This window comes from Vidua chalybeata, chromosome 17, assembly GCF_026979565.1.
Source record: "Vidua chalybeata isolate OUT-0048 chromosome 17, bVidCha1 merged haplotype, whole genome shotgun sequence".
NCBI lineage: Eukaryota > Metazoa > Chordata > Aves > Passeriformes > Viduidae > Vidua > Vidua chalybeata.
Genome location: NC_071546.1, coordinates 10,050,886 through 10,069,365, shown reverse-complemented (window position 1 = coordinate 10,069,365; position 18,480 = coordinate 10,050,886). Strand labels below are relative to the sequence as shown.

The window sequence follows — 18,480 nt, the reverse complement described above, 5'->3', positions numbered from 1 at the left end:
TTCAGACATGGGATTGCCCAAACTGTGAAATATGTGTCCCTGCCAGCCCCTCAAACACACCCAGCACGAGATACAGTTGAAAACATCTAATGAAAAAAGGCAACATAAAAGGTATTAAAAGCCCACTAATTTAAGGCAATTAATTAAGGATTCTATGGTGGTGTCGTGCAATGTGAGAGGGGAAGAAATCCTTGTGGGAAGAAAAGGAACTGAAGACTTTATTTTTGGCAGGACTTTTTAACATTTTGCTTATCGAGGGACTGTCATAGGGATGCCATTATTTTATAGTCCACAAAAGTTCCCTCCTTCCTTCATTTCTCCCGATCCCAAGCAACCTCCCTACAGTCTGAGGGGCCTCTTTATGGGATTGCATTTCAACTTCTCTTATTTTTTTCCTTTTCCTTGCTGGGGTATTTTAAAAAGACAGGTTTATCCAATTCACCACCATGGTCAGTGGATTATTGCTCTCCCCTCCAAGCTGGTCTGAGAAGGGACAGACTTTGTGCTGTCTGCCCAGGACTGAGAGGGGAAGGCATCAGTGGTGGCCCTGATCCATTTCCCATGGCCATGATCCAATGAATACTTTGAGCTGGGATAAATCAGCCCTGCAACCCTGGTGACCCCACCACTGCCCTGGGCAGCTTGCTCCAGTGCTTGATAGCCCACTCAGTGAACATTTTTTACCTAACATCCAACCCAAACCTCCCCTGGTGCAACTTGAGGCCGTTTTCCTCTTGTCTTGTCACTTGTCACCTGGGTGAGAGAAGAGACCAAGCCCCACCTGGCTACGACCTCCTTCCAGGGAGTCGTAGAGAGGGAAGAGGTCCCCCCTGAGCCTCCTTTTCTCCAGGATGAGCTCCCCCAGTTCCCTCAGCAGATCCATCCTCCAGACCCTTCCTCATCATCCGAGGAGCTCTTCCAAACCGTGAAGACAGGAGGAAGATGACGGCTGTCTCAATACTTTTTCAGCCTGGGAAAATTTCGCTCCTGTGAAATTCCGTGACAGCAGCGCCAGCCCCGCGGGACTCCCGCCGCTCCATCCCCGCTGCTGGAGCTGTCCCCGCTCCCCTTCCCGTGGCTCCACAGCCATCACAGGCAGAGCTGCTGTGCCCTGGGGAGGCTGCACCGTATCCCCCGCGCTCGGGGAGCGGCCCCGGCCTGGCCCTGCTGCCCAGCAGGCGGCACTGCCCGCCCGCCGCACCGCCCGCACCGCCCCCGGTCCTGCACCGCCCGCACCGCCCCTGCTCCCGCTCCCGGTCCCGGTCTCACACCGCCCCCACTCCCGGCCCCGGCACTGCTCCCGCTCCCGGTCCCACACCGCCCCAGGTCCCGGTACTGCACCGCCCGCACCGCTCCTGGTCCCGCTCTCGCTCCCGATCCCGCACCGCTCCCGGTCCTGCACCGCCCGCACCGCCCCCGCTCCCGCTCCCGCTCCCGGTCCCACACCGCCCCCACTCCCGGCCCCGCACCGCTCCCGCTCCCGGTCCCGCACCGCCCCAGGTCCCGGTACTGCACTCCTGGTCCCGGTCCCGCTCTCGCTCCCGATCCCGCACCACTCCCGGTCCCGCTCCCGGTCCCACATCGCCCGCACCGCCCTCGGTCCCAGTTCCGCACCGCTCCCGGTCCCGCACTGCCCGCACCGCTCCCGCTCCCGCAGCTCTCCCGGTCCCGCACAGTCCGCACCGCCGACACCGCTCCCGGTCCCAGTCCCGCTCCCGCGGCGCTCCCGCCCGGCTGGGTGCATGCGAGGCTGCCCCGGGCAGTGCTGGACCCTCCCGCCCCTGCTCCCCCGCGGCCGGGGCTCCCTGGATGGGATTTTAGGGTTGCAGAGATGGGAAGGTGCTATGAGCAAGGGTGCTGCTCCTGACTGGCTGTGCTTTGCCTTCGTTCTTGTGAACAGGCAAAAAAACCCCACGTTTAAATAGAAATAACTGCAGGTAAAGGAAGTGGGAGTGCACCATAACAGGAGTTGGCTCTGGCACTTCTCCACTGGTCTCTGTTTTGTCCCTGCTCTCTCCACCTGTGTGCCAGGAACAGCCCAGCCTGGCTCCTGGATCGATGTTGTGAGCAGGGATGCTCACTGCAGCCCTTCTCATCTCATCCCATCAGAAAAAGATTACTAAGAACAGTTTATCCACGTGAAATATAGCTCCCAGCAATCCTGCCAAAGCCAGTGTGGATTGCTGAGCTGGTGCTCTGCTGTGAGCTGCAGCTGGGTCTCACACACGGACCTTTTCCAGGCAATGCAGGACACACCAGGGAGAGGGAGCACCCAAACCCTCCCTTCCCATGCTCTTCTCCCTGCCCTCTCCAGGGACACATCCCACCTGTCTGCCCATGTACTCTCTCCTCACTTAACTAGAAGAGAAAACCGTGGGCATTCCCCAGGTCAGACAAGACCCACGTGTGTGTGAAACCTGGGCAGGATTTAATTGAAGCAGGTTTGTGCATGGGGCTCTGCAGTGTTTGGTTTGGTCACCACCCCTCAGCCAGACACTGGGACATCCTTCATGAGGATCTGGTATCCTTTCTCCAAGCGTGAAATCCCAGGGAAGAGCATGGTTCTGATGCAGGGTGAGGGTTCCAGAGACATCTCCTCTTCCCAGCTCCAACCTGAGGGTCTGCTCTGGCACAGGGCTGGGATCACTGACTCTGGGGCTCCACCAGCAGTGACCTGGCTGCTCCAGGTGTCACCTGCATGGCTCATCCTTGCCCAGCCTCTCCTGTGGCACTGAGTGGGGACTTTCAGGGTGCTCTGCTCATAAATGAGTCCTTATGAATTAATTCCCCACTGCCTGGCCCAGCATGACAGGAGGATTCACTCTCCCAGCGTGGGTGGGATTCTGAGGTCTCTGAGCTCTGTCCTTTGGTCTGCAGTTGCTCCATCCTGCCCTGCTGTTAACTGTCCTTGGAGGGATCATTGTGGGAAGCAGAGCAATTCTCCAGTTCCTTTGTGATCCCCACTGGGCTTTGCTCCACTTTGATTTTCTTTTTTCCTCTCATTGACTTCTTAGATCCTGTAAACAGCCAGATGACAGCAGGAGTTAACCACAGAGAAATGGATTTACACTTCTGGAGTCAGCATGGCCTCATCCCAAAACAGGGACAGCACAGGAGGAAACAAAGCTCAGCACAGGAAAGATGAAGAGCAGCCCCTCACATGTGAGATGTGTGGGTATCCAGGGGAGGCTGTTGTGATCCTGACACAAAACAACATGTGAAGCAGAAGCAGAGAGAGAACTGCCTGATGCAGACGTGTCCCTGACAGGGTACCCAGACCAGCAAGATGCTTTCCATGGATTTCTCCCTGTTCCATTGTGGTTCATGGCTCACAGCACATGCTGAAAGAGGTGCTACGCCCCTCCATCACCCCATTCCTGCCACAGCTGCACCCACCCCTCACCTGGGACATCCCCATCCAGTCCTGGAGGGTCGTATGTGTCTGCCCTGGGCTACACAGCACAGCTTCCTCCCCATTGCTCCAAGTGGCTGATTTTATACAGCAAATCCTCTTGTCACTGGCTGTGGTGGTGTCCCCTGAGTGAGCAGGGCTCTCTGAAGGCCAGGCTGTTAAACAAGCTGCCTTCAAGCTTAAGCAGCAGCCCTCTCTCTACATTTATGGCTGGGCCAACACTTTGCAGTTTTTACCAGCAGTACAGAGCAGGTGAGCAGCAGGGTTCTTCTGACAGAGCATTTTTTAAGGCCTGACAGACAGTCTTATCCTTGCCCTTATCAGGAGCAGTTTTCTGCTTATTCACCTGCAGGAAACATGGGTACAACACATTCCTTTGTCAGCAGGGAAACCTCCTCAGCCACACTGGAAGATCAACAGAACAGCCAGAAACCTTTTTCTGAATGTCAATAACTCACCCTTGGGAATTTGGCCTTCCCCAGTCAGCACCTCCCTGACCAGATAAGCAAACACGAGGGACTCAGCTCTGTTAGCTTAGGTGCTTGGGGTGCTCTCCTGCCCAGGCTGTCCTGGCTAACCATTAGCTGGGGCTCCTCTGGCTGGAGATATGAGTGTTGCCAAAACATGGCTCAGAGGAGCACGGAGGAGAACCCTCCTCTCCCCTGTCCTTGGGCATTTCTCACAGGAGTCCCTCTGGAAGCAGCAGAATTTGGAGCCTTGAGCTGATGCCCCAGGGAACTTCTCCTCCCTACCTTTCATCCAGGGATCCTGTCCTCTTTTTCTCTTCCTCTGCTGCACATGAACTTTGTCTTTGGTGCAAAAGTATTTCCCGTCAGCCTCAGCTTCTTGTAGGATCTCATCTTCATACTTCTCCTACACCAACAAGAAGAACAGTCAGTCTGCAAACCACCCTGGCTTTCCCGAGGAGATGGTGGCTTTGCCAGGGACCTTTGTGACCATTGCTACAGAGTGATGACAAATGCTAGTTTGTCATCTTGACTGTCTGGAGAGAGTGGCACATCAGCAGCAAGTTGTACAACAGGGTGGGAATGAGGTTTGGAACCTGGTGCAGGAAGAGCCATCACCTTCTGGAGGGGGCTTGGGCTGGGACAGCCTGTCTGATGCCTCTGGGACCCGGCAGCCTAAGCTGATGGCTGAGGAGGACAAACAAACTAACCTCACTGTCCGTTGTGTCTGGCTCATCGGATTCTTGCTTCCCAGACTCGGCATCATTGTCATCTAAAGAAACACAAAAAGAAGGGTTTTTGGCTGGTGGGAGGCTTGACAAGCTCATGAGCAGATGCAGAGCCACTGGCCCAGGCTCACAGAGCCACTGAGGCAGAAAGCAGCTACAGCAATAAACTGAGTTGTGAAGCAGAGGCACTGCAAGCTACGTGGCCTAGAGTGATCCAACAAGACTCTATTGGGAAACCAGCTCCCAGGAAAGCTGTATCCACAGGACTTTGCTACACCAAGGTCACAAGAGCTGTCCCATCATCTGTGGCTACATAGAGGAGGGAAACTGGGGGGTATTTAAGCCTCAGACTGCACCTTCCTGTTTGAGTCCCAGGTGGGGAGAAGCGTGTTGGGGTGAAGAGGCCAAAAGGGACAATCCCACGTTTGCTGCTGGTTCAGTCAGCAGCTCTTGGCAGGGAATGGGTGCTGAGGAGCAGAGGAAGGAAAGGCAGGGGAAATAGTTCCCTTCCCAGCAGAAGCATTTCACTGTACCCAGGCCCTGGGGCTACACAGCCCCAGACATGTACCTGCACACACCCGACCTCTGCACACACTGCATCTCCAGGGCTTGGAGGCCAAGCCTTGCTGCTGGTGGCATCACCCTGTCTGCACACACAGTAACACACCTCGGCTGGCCATGGTGGGCACAAAGGGCTGGGCACAGGGCTGTGCCCTCTTCTGGGGGGCAGGGGCACCCCTGAAGCTCAGTACTTGCTGCTCATCACACCCAGCTCTAGCCAGGATGGAGCTCAGCAGGGCAGCCCCCTCTTGCTGCCCCTGCAGAGGTGGGAGAGGAGGTGATGCTGCTTCCAGGCACTCCTGGATTCCCTGTAGCCTGATCCCATCCTCACCTTATCCTTCTGCAGGTCAAGGTTCACTAGAAAGTGCAGAAGTATTTGTGTATTGTTTCCCGGGCTTTGTGTCAACCTTAAGGTGAGAACTGAAGAAAGTCCTGTATTCCCACACCCAGAATGTAATCAGCTGAAATTCTTCTGCCATGATGATATCTCCTTAGCATGTAAATCACAGAGGACTCTTTTTTTTTTTTTTTTTTTTTTTCCACCGTGAAAAATCCTGCTCGGGAGAGTGTTCCCAAACCACTCCGACACGCCCAGACCAACTAATCCAGGCGAGCTCAACTTTCTGGCCAAGCCAGTAAGGCTGGTACTGAGCAGCTCCCAGCAGACGTGCTTCCCACTCTGATCCCTATGGCTGCTGCCTCCCACCTGCCTGGACAAACCTGGCACCTGTGTCTCCAGGGGGTCGGGCAGGGAGGAAGCCTTGGAAGGGCTCTTGTGGAGGATGGAGCAAGGAAAGGAAGGAAATCATCCTGATGTACGTGCTTCAAGTGCCAGCATCCCTGGCTCTGTGCTCAACCCTATGTGCTGTGCCATCACAGGACACACTTTGGAGCAAGGGGACAGACAGGGATGGTTTTCCAGTGCTAGTCCTGCAAACCTCTTGCATTTTCCCTATCTCTGCTGAGACATTCTGAGCCGCTTCTTCCCTGAGAAGAGTGGGAAACACTGGAGCAGCAACACTGTCCTGCTGCTGCTCATTGTGGAGTGGGTTTTGCCAAGAGGTCAGAGCTACGCTGACTCCTCAGCTCCTGGAGAATTCCATGCCCCTGGTGTGGAGTGCAGGGTGCCCTGCTGAGCGTGCAAGGACACCCCACAGGTGGCTCCTGTCTGTGCTGGACAGAGACACTGGGCTTTTCTCCAGAAGAACCAGGATTACTTTCTCCCCATTTATACTGAGCCTGAATTTTGAACATATCTAGGGTAGAAAATTGAGCTCTCAAGGACAGAAATGTGAAACCTGAAGTTCCCCCAAAGGCCCAGAAGAGTTGGGAGGCAGGAACACTTGGCCCCTGGAAGGTGGGTTTGCAGGTGTGTGCAGAGCCCAGCAGAGAGCTCTGGGCTGGGAAATGCCTTCACCAAAAGGCACCTTTCACTCTTGCCTTCTCAAATGTCACATTTGCCTGGGGCTTCTTACCTGCTTCTCCCTTCTGTGCGCTGACATCCCGCCTCAGCCCAGCCTCAGGAAGGGCCTCTGGGTCGCTCGGTGTGGAGTTGTTTGTCAGATATGCCCGTGAAAGCGTGAGCTGTGGGACACAGGGAGCACAAACGCTGCTGTCACCAGGCAGGAGAAGATTGTCCCCACTGTCACTTGATGACAGTGACACCCACAGGGATAGGCATCACAGAGAGGTTCCTGTGCACTGTGGTGTGTTTGCAGGGAGCCCAGCACCTCCTGCAGCAGCCCGTGGGAGGGGGCACAAGCACTGCCCACCCTTGGGCCTGGATGGAAACCCTGCGGACACTGGAGGGGAGGTGGGGAGTGAGAGCCAGGACTGAGCAACCACGGCTCTGCCATGTGCAAATTGGCTTCACACACATCCAACCCACCCTCCCACGGGATATTAGTGCTGGTCACAGTGGTCCCAGCAGTGCTGGGCGCCCTGGAGTGAGGAACGGGCTGCGTCAATGCCAGCAAGAGCTGTACTTACCACAGCTGCATCCTCTTCCTCCTCCTCCTCCTCCTCCTTGGCAGCACCAGGCAGTGGCCGGGTGGCACTGGGCCAGTGGAAGGGGCAGCGCGGGTCGTCCCGCTGTGCCCTGTGTCCCCCGCCGGGGCCGCGGGCTGCGGGCACAGCCGGGCTGTCGCCGGGGCTCCCCCGCGGGCTGCCGCAGCCCCGCAGCTCCCGGCGGCCGTGCCAGTCTGTCTCCCTGCCCCGGCCGGAGTCGGACAGGTCCAGCGGCGCGTCCGCATCATCGTCCCTCGCCTCCTTCACCTTCGCTCGGAGCTCGGGGCGGTCCCGGCCCAGCCAGAGCTCCTTCTCTTCCTTCCCATCCGCGGCATCCTCCAGGAAGAACCTCTCCTCCTTGCATCCTGCCGCGACGCCCAGCCACGGGGACAGGGGCCGCTCTCCGGGCGGGGGCTTTGTGTCGCCGTCTGCCCGCTGGCCCGGCTGGCACTGCTGTAGGAGGAGATGCTGCAGCCGCTCCCGGTGCTTGAGGAGGTGCAGCTTCTCCTCCAGGTGCTGGTCCCTCACGTACACCATGGTGGCAGGAAGCTTCAGCAAGGCTGCGTGGTCTTCCCAGGTGTCCCGGGAGCGCGTCCTGCCGTCGGCAGCTTTGCTCCGGAGCAAGTGGCTGGGGAAGCTGCCGCCGTCCCGCTCGGCCGCGGCGCAGGGGCTCGCCAGCCCCAGCTGGTGCAGGGAAAGGTGCTTGTGCAGGAGGCACAGCTGCTCTCTCCGGGCACTCAGTTTTAGGTTTTCGTAGGATGGAGCAACCTTGGGGGACTCCAGTTTGCTTGCTGTCAAATAACTAAAAAAAGCGTGGAAAAAAAAAGTTACATTAGAGATCACGTCAGGGAAAAAAAAAAACAAACCAAAAAAAACACACGTTAGCATCAGAGCTTTCCCATGGTTTCCCAGTTGTGCAGGGATGTGTGTGGTCTCTCCTGCTCTTTCCATGCCCTGTTGCAGCTCTCGGTCAGTGCATCACGTTTGCCTTTGGGTTCTGTGCTGGGGAGGAGGGTCCTGGTGGCCAGGGGCATCAGGCAGTCAGCAGCAGGGAGCCATTCCCATCCCACACAGTGCGGGAAGCCATTCCCATCCCACCATCCAGCAGCAATCCCCTTTCCCTAAGCTACGGCAGCTCAAGGCAGGGGGTTGAGTGAGTGTAAGGATGCAGTGACCTCTCACATCAGCACTGCTGCTGAGAAATCACTTTTTGAATAATGTCTTACAGCCAGCACCATCCTTACTACCCCTCTGGGCTTTCTTAGTGCCTGAAGATCCCCAGGACAGAGGAACAGCCCACCCTCCCCTAATCTCTCTCAATGGGAAACTCTTACAGCCATCCTAGGAAGGTTGGTACAGTGCAGGAACCTGCCCTGCAAACCCAGTCCCTGCTGCCGCTGGTTTTTTGGCAGCTTCCATGAGTGCAAGCTGTTCCCAGGAATGCTCTGCAGAGCTACTCACACTCCAGGAAACTCTCTGTCTACAGGTGAACTCCCTGGCCTTGCTCAGCCCTCTGTGCTCCTGAAATCAGCGGGGAAGATAAGCCTGGGAAGCGCTGAGCCCTGCAGGAAAGCCCATTAGAATAGATAAGGAGGAGCAGGAATTGCTGCCTGCCTGGGACAGTCCTTCTGCCTGGATGTGGGGACACCTGGTTCACTTTGTGGGTCTGTTTGAGGAGCTGGAATAACGAGAGCCTGATCTGGTTGGGCTGGATGCCAGTCATTTTTTACTGGTGTAAACTGGGATATCGCCCCCTTCCCAAGGCTGTGGGAGAAGTTTGGAGAGGGAGGTGGACAGACACAGTGAATTCTGGCCATCCATCCGTTGAGGCACAGCTGCAATGGGCCGTGGGTCAGGCCCACACCACGACTCCCAGGTACTCACGCCTCGAGGCTGGGGCTGTGCTCACGCTCCGGAGGGAGAGGAGCCTTCCTCGCTGGTGGAGACACTGCTGCCCCCGAAGGACTCTTTTCCAGGAGGCAGGGTCTGGAGCCAGGTCTCACCAGGGCAATGGTTCCGTGCAGCTGGTTGGAAATCCTCTGGGATGCCTGTGGCAGAGGACAGAAAGTCCAGGTGAGCCATTCTGCAGTGTGCCCCGGGCTCCAGGGAGCCTGGCTGAACTGGGACACATCTCCTCACCAGCGACAACAAGACAGACAGCTCCTGAGTGCACTGCTTGATATGATTCTGGTCAACAGCTCTATCAAGTTTTTTATTCATTTTTCCAGGAAATTTTCCCTTCATGTACTCTCCATTTTCTGGCTGCACTGATTTGTAGCACAGGAAGTTTTGCATCTCCTCTTAAGTCACGATTCTGTGGCTTAACCAAGATAAGACCCTGCAAATTCCTTGTCCCGTCATCAGGCCTTTTTCCTCATGCAAGATTTTATTCATGCAAGCTCCTGGCACACACTGGTTTGGTGGGTGTATTTCTGGTGGAGTGCCTGGGCCAGGACATCGTTGTCTCCATCAGCTGTCATGAAAGGCTCACCACATGTTCTGACTTGACTTTCCCCTGCCCACCTGGAGATGTCACCAGCCCCTCCTGCAAGCCCTATTAATTATCCCCACAGCCTGCCAGCAGCCTTACCAAAACCCCTTTTCACCTGCTCTTTCAAGTTTTTTGTGGAGGTCGAGTAAGCAAAACCTGTGCCAAAACAGAAGAATCTGTGTGGGTGTGCATGTGGGCTTGAGTTCCCATGACCAGGAACAGGTCCAGGTCCTGAAGTCCCATCTCCCAGTGCCCAGTGTCATCATATCACTCAGCAGTCTGAGTGACACACTCTCTGTGTTTGTCCTTGCAACCAGGCCCTCTGAAAATGCCAGGCTTTGGAAATGACAAACTACCCAAGTCTGGCGAATTGTTCCACCCCCCACGTGCCTCCTACTCTTTCCCTATCCCAATCTGCTTGTCGTGATCCAGTTCAGATGACCACAGCAGTGGGGAGAAGGCCTGAGGACATCAGACCACCTCTGATAACTCACTATTTCTGCAAGGCTGACTTCTTGGAGGAGAGTGCCTGGAGAAGTCCTGCTGCTTGGAGAGCTTCTCTGGAGCTTCTCTGGGGGTTTTTCTGCAAAAAAAAGACACAACCAGCTGCCATAATGGTCCCCCAGAGCTGCTGTAGCCCTGCCCTGCAGTGGGCTGGAGCCCTGCAACCTCCCAGGGATGCCACTGGCTGCTACCAACCACCTCTCAGTGAAGATTTTGAGTCAAAATTACCTTCTGGCTCAAGCCAGCACCTGACTGAACGTGCCTTTCGTTGCATGTGTGGGTGGCAGGAAGGGAATGCCATAGTCTCTGCATGAATTGTCTTTCAGTGAGGGCACCAAGCACATTTTTGCTCTGATGCAGAGCAGGGTGTTTCTCCCTTGACCTGCATTTCCCCCCCATCAGGTTTTCTGCCCATGGCAATGTCCATCTAAGCTGCCAACAGCTTGGTTTTTGTTCTCCAGACCCTTTCCCAGAGCAGTTTTGAACCATGGCTCAGTCTCTTTTCACATCCTCAGATCCCTCAAGGGTGGCAGGAGTCAGAAACACTCACCTTCACTGAGCTCTAGGTCTGGCACATCCTTCTGGGCTTCTGCTTCCCTGTGCTCTGCCTTCTCTGTGCTGACATTCCTGCTCACTGGGGACAGTAAAGTCAAAGGGGAGCTTGGTGTGGAGCAGCTTTCTCTGGAGGAGGCTCCTGGGGTCTTTGTCCTGTCCCTGTTGGAAGGAAAAGGACATGAATGAATGAATGAGAAGGGGCAGGAGAAGGAAGGTTTTGGAGCCGCTGTACTGAGAGCCTGATATACAAATATACATATTTGTGTACGTGTGGATGTGGACATTCCGGATCCTCAGACTCACCTCCTTCCACTGCAGCTTATCAGCAGCCCAGCTGTAGTCTGGAGCATGGACAGAGCCAGCATGACAGCCTGAGGCGTGATTGCCCCACTTGGTTGTGGGTAACGTCGCAGGAAGCCACGATGTTGGGTAAGCCAGGACCCAGCTGTAGCTATTGCAAAAGCTCTGTGGGAACCTGTCCCTGGCTGGGCTTTCAGCCTGGTGGAGGGGTGGACTCAGCACAGGGATGTGGTGTCTACCCCCTGTCACCAAATCAAGATGGAGAGGGTGATGCTCTCGGTGCCACAAGGGAGTGCCTGAGCCTTGGAGACGCGCACAGCGCCCTGGATGGGCTCTGATGCTGAGACGGGGATGTTTGGCTGGAAATCCTCCTATCCAAATCTCAGGGGAGAGCAGAGCACAGCAGAATCACTCAGTGCTCAGCAAGCCCAGCCCAGCCTACAGCTCTGGAGCTACTCAGCTCTTGTGAAGCACTGGGGAGTAAAAGCCAGTTTCTCTTTAAGCAGATGGTGCTCCTGTGCTCCAAAGAAAACACATTTCTAAACTAATCCCTCAGTGCTAATTCCTCTGGACTTTAAACCCTTGAGGAATGAGCTGATTTGTATATATTGGCCAGCCTGGCAGGTTACTTGGCTTCCAGCACAGCGCTCTGCTGGGCTGTGAACCTGTTGGTGCAGATCACTTCTCCCTCCTTAACCCCATCACAGTCCCTTGTGTGTCACTCTCCTTCCCCCAAAACCACCTGCTTCCTGCAGACCCTCTCTGGCTGCTGCAGGAGGGAGCTGGTGGCATGGAAAAGCCATGGAATCCCAGGCTGAGGTCCTTGCAAGCTGCCTAGGGCTTTGTTTCCAGGGGGTAAAGTATCTTTGTTCCCCAAAAATTAATCATTGGATGCTGGTGAACAGGGAGCCAAGGTCAACAAGGATTTTGAGACTATTAGGGATTTTTCCATGTCTTACATACACAGGAACCCAGGGGAATTAGATGCTAAAATACCCCTGAGGACACCACAGTCTGGACCTTGCCCTGCCCAGCTCTGGGGATGCCCTGGTTGTTGCCAATGCCCCTTGTAAAGAATGAAACCAGAAAAGAGCTTACTCCAGGCTCCGGAGCCTCTTCAGTTCTTCCTTGAGCGTTTTATTCTCCTCCCTCAGGCGATTGGTCTCGTTTGCTGCAGGGACAGAGGCGGTGCTGTGAGTTCAGATGCTGCAAGGATGCTACTCACAGCTCGCTGGGGTGCCAGGGGGAGGAGGAGGGAATGGCACCGACTTTTGGAGGGATGCCGAATTCCCTTCCTTCTTTGTAAATGTGCTGGGGCTAAGGGATAAAAGGGAGCAACTTTCTGACTCAGGTTGCATCAGGACCCTGCAGGTCACCCAGCTCAGGGGAAGAGCACGACCCAGACCCAGACGAGGCAGTGGTGGGTTGGGCAGAGTGAGCATCCTGCCCCTGAACACCAGGGCAGGCTGGTGAGTGGGTGCTGTGCTAGGGGGAGGGCTGGGGGTCTCGGGGGGATCAGACAGAGGCCAGAGGGAGATGTGAGCACCCAGCACTGGGTCCTGCAGCGAGGAGGCCACGGAGAGCACGGATGGGCTCCCAGGCATGGTGCCTTGCCTTGCTCCTGCTCGAAAGCAGCACTCAGGGAACAGTGGCATAGCAGGGGAGATAAAACAAGGGCTCTTGGCACCTCTCCATCCCTCCTTAATGCCTTATCTCCTTTACCCCCACGACCCTCCCTGGGATGGTCAGATCCCTGGGGAAAAACACCCTGTGCCTCAGAGGTGTTGGGAGCTGTGCCAAAGGCTCAGGAGAAGATCCATCACATGTGTTGCTTGATTTCATTTACCCGTGCTGAGCTGCTGCTGTGACTTTCCTGTCTTTGCCAGAGTGTTGCTTCTGCCGTGCCAACTGCATCCTTTTCCCAGGCAGCTGACACAGCCTGGAATCTCTCATTTTTCTGGAGGTGTGGGGGGCTGCGACCCCCAGCTCTGATCATTTGTGTGAAGGGTTATGTCTCCCTGGGGGGACGTGAGCTGCCATCCACAGTCCCTCCCTTCTCCCCATCCCCAAACCCTCCCCAGGGTGCAAATATCTGGGAAAGGGATTAATTGAGCAAAGACTCAGCATGCCAAAGCCAAGCTCACAGTGGGTGTCAGTACGTACAGAGGATGAAGATGTGCTGCAGGCTCTGGAAATGAGAGGTCTCATACTCATTCTGCTTCTTTTTGGCCAGCTCCTGAGTGACCATGCATCTGTCACAAAGACCAGCTCGCAGTCTGGAGGAAGGAAACCCCACAGCTTGTTACCACATGGTTTCCATGGGAGAAATAAGTTCCTGCCCTCCCCACGGGGAAGTGTGAATGCCCAGACCACCACTGAGAATCACCCCCACAGCCCAGCACTGGCCTTTGCACCCTTCCAGCCCCAGCCCCACCACCACCCGCCTAGGAAAGCTCTTATGCATGTGCCCAGATTCCTCCAGCCCTCTCAGCACCTGGGTATAGGAAAAATAGAGATTCACGTGCGACATCCCAGTCCTGGGAAGACAGCAAATCCCAAACTCTCACACCAGGACTGTGCAGTTGCTGCCACTCAGCAGCACCCTACTTAAAAACAAATCCTACCTGTTTTCTAACACCTTTACATTTTCTTTAAGGACCTTCTGTTGTTCCCTTAATTGATGATTTTTAGCGAACAGCTCTTCAATTCTCTGAGCATCGCTAGTTGAAGTAACAGAACAAAGAAAGGAGGGTTATTAGATTTCTTCCCAAAACACATGCCTCCATCCACAGTGACCTTTTTCTTGTGTGGCAGGAGTGGAAACAAATGTATTGGAGCCTGGATGCTGCCCTTGGAGTTAGCAGTTTAATGCCTCCCACTTATTGTTTTCCAAGGGAGAAAGCACCGGGTGGCACAAGCATGACCTGCCAGTGGGAAGACAAACTGGAGTTGGGCTGGGATCACCCCAAACCCTGCCTGGAGCCAAAAAGCTTGAATTTGGCAGTGCCAGAAAGGCAAATGGTGCTCTCTAATCCAGCAGTGCTGGAGAATAACTCAGGAAGTTGAAATTGCAGTGGTGTAAGTACCCCTCTGCCCCAGCATCGCTCACCGGCACTTCTCTGTCGTCAGCTCCGTCACCTTGCTGTGCAGACCTGGAATGAAGAACAGGCACAGAGAGCTGGGTGTTTATTGCCAATTCCCCAGCACTCAGAAGCAAACGACGCCGATGGAATTTCAGGAAGGTGCGTGGCTTTGCAGAAATCTCATCCATTCACAAGCCTTATCTCCGATAAGGAATAACACATTGCATGTGTTAAACACAATCACAGTTTAATGGAGCTGGGAAAGTTGTACAAAGTGTGAGCTCGTTTTGTATCCCCACTATTTAATGAGTCTGCAACTCCTTTGCAGCCCCAAAAAGTCTGGTTTAGTTTTGTTTCTACTAATTTCTCACTACAGCCCACATTTCCCAGGTGGGCAGTATTTTATAGCTTTCATGGTTGGAAAGCATCTTGGAGAATATTTGCAGCTGAATGGCTTTCCTTGATGGATCTGCAGACATTGTATCCTGTCAAATCTATTTTATGCAAAGTAGATGTAAACATGTGGTTTAAATTGCTCAACAGTTTCCTCTAACTCTCACATGGCTTGAAATTACACATGAGAAGAATGAATTCGTAAGCCAGAATCATCCAAAAGTGCTGAAGTTTTGTTCATAATATTGATACTGGGAATTATTCTAATAGGAAAACAATTGGACTTGGCACTTGGTTGCTTAACCTAATGGGTTTTATTTTAATAATGTATGGCCTGAGAAATAATTTATTCCCTAGAGGAATAAGCTATCCAACCTGACTCAAACGTTTTCTTTAACAGAGCTTCATCTCCTGCTGCTTCTGTCTTATAGATTATTGCACCTTTCTGCTTTCCCTTTGATCCCTCAGTTTCCAAATATACTCCAGTCCTCACTGCTGGGAGCAGATGCCCAGCAGGTGTGTGTGTCACCCTGCAAACCTCCCAGCTCACCAGACCACGACAGCAGGGGCAGGAAAGGAGCCAAACCCCCCGTGGTTAATGCTGGGAGCAAGTGGGATTCCTGCAGGGACTGAGCACCTCCATGGCCTCCTTTCCAGCAGCATGGAGTGCAGGAATGCCCTTTCTCTTCTGCTTCTCCTCATCACTCAAAAAGTTACTTTTTTCTCAGTGTGCCAACTAGAGGTACAAATATGCCATCAGTGGGTGCTCTCCCCTGAGGGACAGGCTGTGACCCCATGTCCCAAGCCATCCCTGTGGGCGCTGCTTGATCAGCACTAATCCCCAGATCTCCCTAATCCACACCTGCTCCTTCTCCTCCCTTCAGGTTATTTGACACCAAACGGATCAAGGTGATATTACAAAGAAATGGATCTTGGCCAGGTTTTGATAAGAAAATGTTGTCTCTCTACCTTGGACCTCTTTCTCATGGATTTCCTTGAGCTTGTTCAGGAACTCTGCAAAACTCTCTGTGGTCATGTTCAGGGCTGAGCCACACACCGGGCTGTGTCCAGTGCCAGGATGTACTTTTGCTTCAAATTATTCAGGTTTCAGCCTAAAATAGAAAGAAAAAGTCTAATAAAAGAGATGTGTCTGGTGCATGTGGTGTTCTGGAAAGGACAAAGCCCAGAGCTAGGAAGAGAAATTGTTTACTAAACCACGGGATGCATTTTTGTCCACCCTGCCTCAGCACTGAGCACAGCAAAGAGCATGTCTTAGATACCAGGAGAAGCCCAGCTGGAAAATCAGGCTTTTCCTCAACTTGTTGAGTTGTTTAAATTGCATTTTTCTGGGATGAGGTGGGGCAGGGCATCTTCTTGAGCATAAAGAAGGGACTGCAGAACTCATGTTGGGACCACATGGGGTCTGATGACAGGGAAATTCACAGCAGATTTGGTTCTTGAGCCTGATGGACTCATCTCCTGCTGGGATGCTCCCTTGCATCCCTCCTCCTTCTGGCACCAGGCACAGCTTTTACAGAGGCAACACACAGCACTGGGCCACCTCACTGTCATCACCCAGGCTTCTTGCATGGCCTTGCTGGCTGTAGCCTCTTTGACCCCTTGGGAGACACCCAACAGAGCTTTTTCACCCAGTTTTACAGAGAAACCAGGAGAGGTGGTGTCCAGAGCCAAGAGTTGCAGGAAGCTGTCATGGGCACATCCATGGGGTCCTCTGGAGGGTTTTTTTTCCCACACTGGGAAAGAGGAACTTCCACATGAAGGCATTTAGCATCCCCTCATGGGAACTTCTCCCCCCAGAATCATTCTGGGTTACTGAGCCATGGCGAGTAACTCCGATCTCAACAAAGCACCTGGACACTCAGCCTTCAACCACGAAGAGATGCCCAGGGAGCAAACCTCCCCTCTGTAGCTGGAAAGTGAGGAGTGGGCTGGGGCCTGGCCCTTGTGGCCCCACGGGGAAAGTTTGTGCTGGGTCCCAGCGCTCTCCCAGCCCGGCTCCCGCCCGTGCCTTTATCTGCATGCGGAGCAGGGGTGTGCCAGATCGCCTGCATATGCAAGGTGTGGGCACGCAGAGCTGGAAGAAGAAAGTTTCCCCTAAAGCATCTGATTTTCAAAAGAAATGAGGCACGCGCCAGCAAGCACGAGCAGCGAGCTCGGCACGCTCGGCTCGGCGGAGCAGCTGCCTGAACACGAAGCATCCCCGAGCCACTCTTTTGGCTTTTGAGCAAATCTGATGCAAACAGAGTAGAGATCTTATTCTCTGGGGAAACAACTAAAATTTTCATTTCTCCTGCTTCCCTGGGCATAACCCACCCGTTCCCAGGGCTGGGTGATGTAACCCAGCAAATAAAAGCACGGTGTGGCTCGTCCAGCTCGGGATCTGTGAAATGGGATTGGGAACTGATCTCAGCCCCAAGAGCCACAGCTGAAAAACCAGCCAGGGGGAATAATGTGCAGCTCTACTGCAAAACAGAAAAAAACCCTCCTGATGTTAACGGATGCACTTCCCAGGATCACTGCGTCCTAAATTAGGCTCTGCCCTGGGCAAAGCACCTCCGCAGGGCTGAAGGGAGCTTGTGAGGTCAAGCACTGCCACCACGGGACTGACACCCCAAGTGCCAGCTGGGAAGGCTCTGAAGAACCCAGGCACTAATTCCCATTGCATTCTCCAGTGCTGTAATCTGGGAAGGGATTGCAACTGGGAGCAGAGGAGTTGGTGGCTGCATGTGCTCCTACTGCTCTTGCTGGATCAGGTCCTGCCCACTTTGTACTAAAGGGTTCAGCCCTTTCCCCAAGGCTGGTGTCTCTGCAGGCTGAGCCCAGCATTTGGAGATGCAGGGATTCAGCTCAGCCATCCCAGGAAGGTGACACCGTGGCTGGGACTGGTGCCAGCCTGCTGCTCAGGGAGGTAGGGCTGGGCTGGCTTGCGGTGGGAGGTGTGGAGGCAGCCCAGGTGCTCGGTGCTGGATCTGGATCCCTGCAGCTGTGACTCAGTGCTGTGGGCAGAGCCCAGCAAATCAGGATTTGGGGCTGGGCTGTGGGCAGCAGCTTCGCCTTCCATGCACAGCTGAGGCTGTGGTGCCACCAGGGTTGGGGTTTACACCTGATTTTCTTTTCCTCAGAGCCCTCAGGTGAGTGGGGACCTGTGACCTGCTGCAGATCCAATCAGCAGGGAAAAGCTGCCAATTTTGGTGCTTTTTGAGATGCCAGAATGTATCTCTGCCTGCAGGTGGAACAGCCACTCTGTGGCAAACCTGGTGAGGACCTCGGGTCTCCTCTGTGCACACACATGGTAACAGAGATCTTCATGAGCATGGCTCCCCATGTGTCTTTTCCCAGGATTCAGCCTTTTGCTGCAGCAGAACAGCCCCACCAACAGCCCAGGCTCCCTGAGGAGCTCAGCTTTGCTCCCTCTCACCGCTGTGGATGGGTGAAGGCGTGAAGCCACAGCTCCCTGCTCCTCTGCCCTGCTCTGGAGGATTTATCGAGGGAGATTTACTGCTGAAGCCCAGACCACAGAGTGCCTCAGTGTGGAGCTGGCTCCCTGAGACAGGGATTTCATTTAGAGCCCCGAGCCCTTTGCAGAGCTGTCACTGTGATATAGAGCCCGTGGTGCCGGATGCAGCCCCGTGGCGGGGCTGGAGCAGCCCTTTGGCATCCCAGCAGGGCTGGGAGTATTTCAAAGTGACAGGTGCCCTCTGCAAACAGAGCCCCAGTGTCAGGGACCAAAGGCTAACTTCTCATCCAACCCAAAATCTGGAGGGTTTGGGAAGCCCAAGACCGGGGGTGAGCTGCTGTTAACTGCTGTGGCTTTGCTCACCTGCTCTCTGCATCCCTCGATGCTCAGCACAGGGTGGGACAAGGGCTCCAGTTTGGGGCACAGGGTCCCTGGGATGTCTGCCCTCATGCACGGGGCTGGAGCAGCCCCCAGCATCTCCTGGGTACCAATGGCATTGCT

The 18,480-nt window shown here is 54.6% G+C and overlaps 1 protein-coding gene across 1 annotated transcript; it reads right to left on the bottom strand.

Moving 5' to 3' along the window:
* Positions 1–2,430: 2,430 nt before the first annotated feature.
* RBBP8NL (RBBP8 N-terminal like) lies at positions 2,431–15,537 on the bottom strand. Its single transcript, XM_053958730.1, has 13 exons — positions 15,471–15,537; positions 14,135–14,177; positions 13,650–13,745; positions 13,189–13,301; positions 12,124–12,196; positions 10,721–10,884; positions 10,161–10,249; positions 9,060–9,223; positions 7,158–7,977; positions 6,644–6,752; positions 4,590–4,651; positions 4,165–4,285; positions 2,431–3,017 (listed from the first exon to the last, which is right to left on the bottom strand). The coding sequence occupies exons 1-13, from the start codon at positions 15,535–15,537 to the stop codon at positions 2,899–2,901; spliced, it is 2,040 nt and encodes a 679-aa protein (XP_053814705.1). The 3' UTR covers positions 2,431–2,898.
* Between the last annotated feature and the right edge of the window lie 2,943 nt (positions 15,538–18,480).

Bases quoted from the DNA above. Each gene is read 5' to 3' on its own strand.
- RBBP8NL (XM_053958730.1), bottom strand. From the start codon at position 15,537: ATGACCACAGAGAGTTTTGCAGAGTTCCTGAACAAGCTCAAGGAAATC. The intron at 14,178-15,470 runs GTAGAGAGACAA...TCTTCATTCCAG, and splicing joins CCATGAGAAAGAGGTCCAAG to GTCTGCACAGCAAGGTGACG. The intron at 13,302-13,649 runs GTAGGATTTGTT...TCCTTCCTCCAG, and splicing joins GTAAAGGTGTTAGAAAACAG to ACTGCGAGCTGGTCTTTGTG.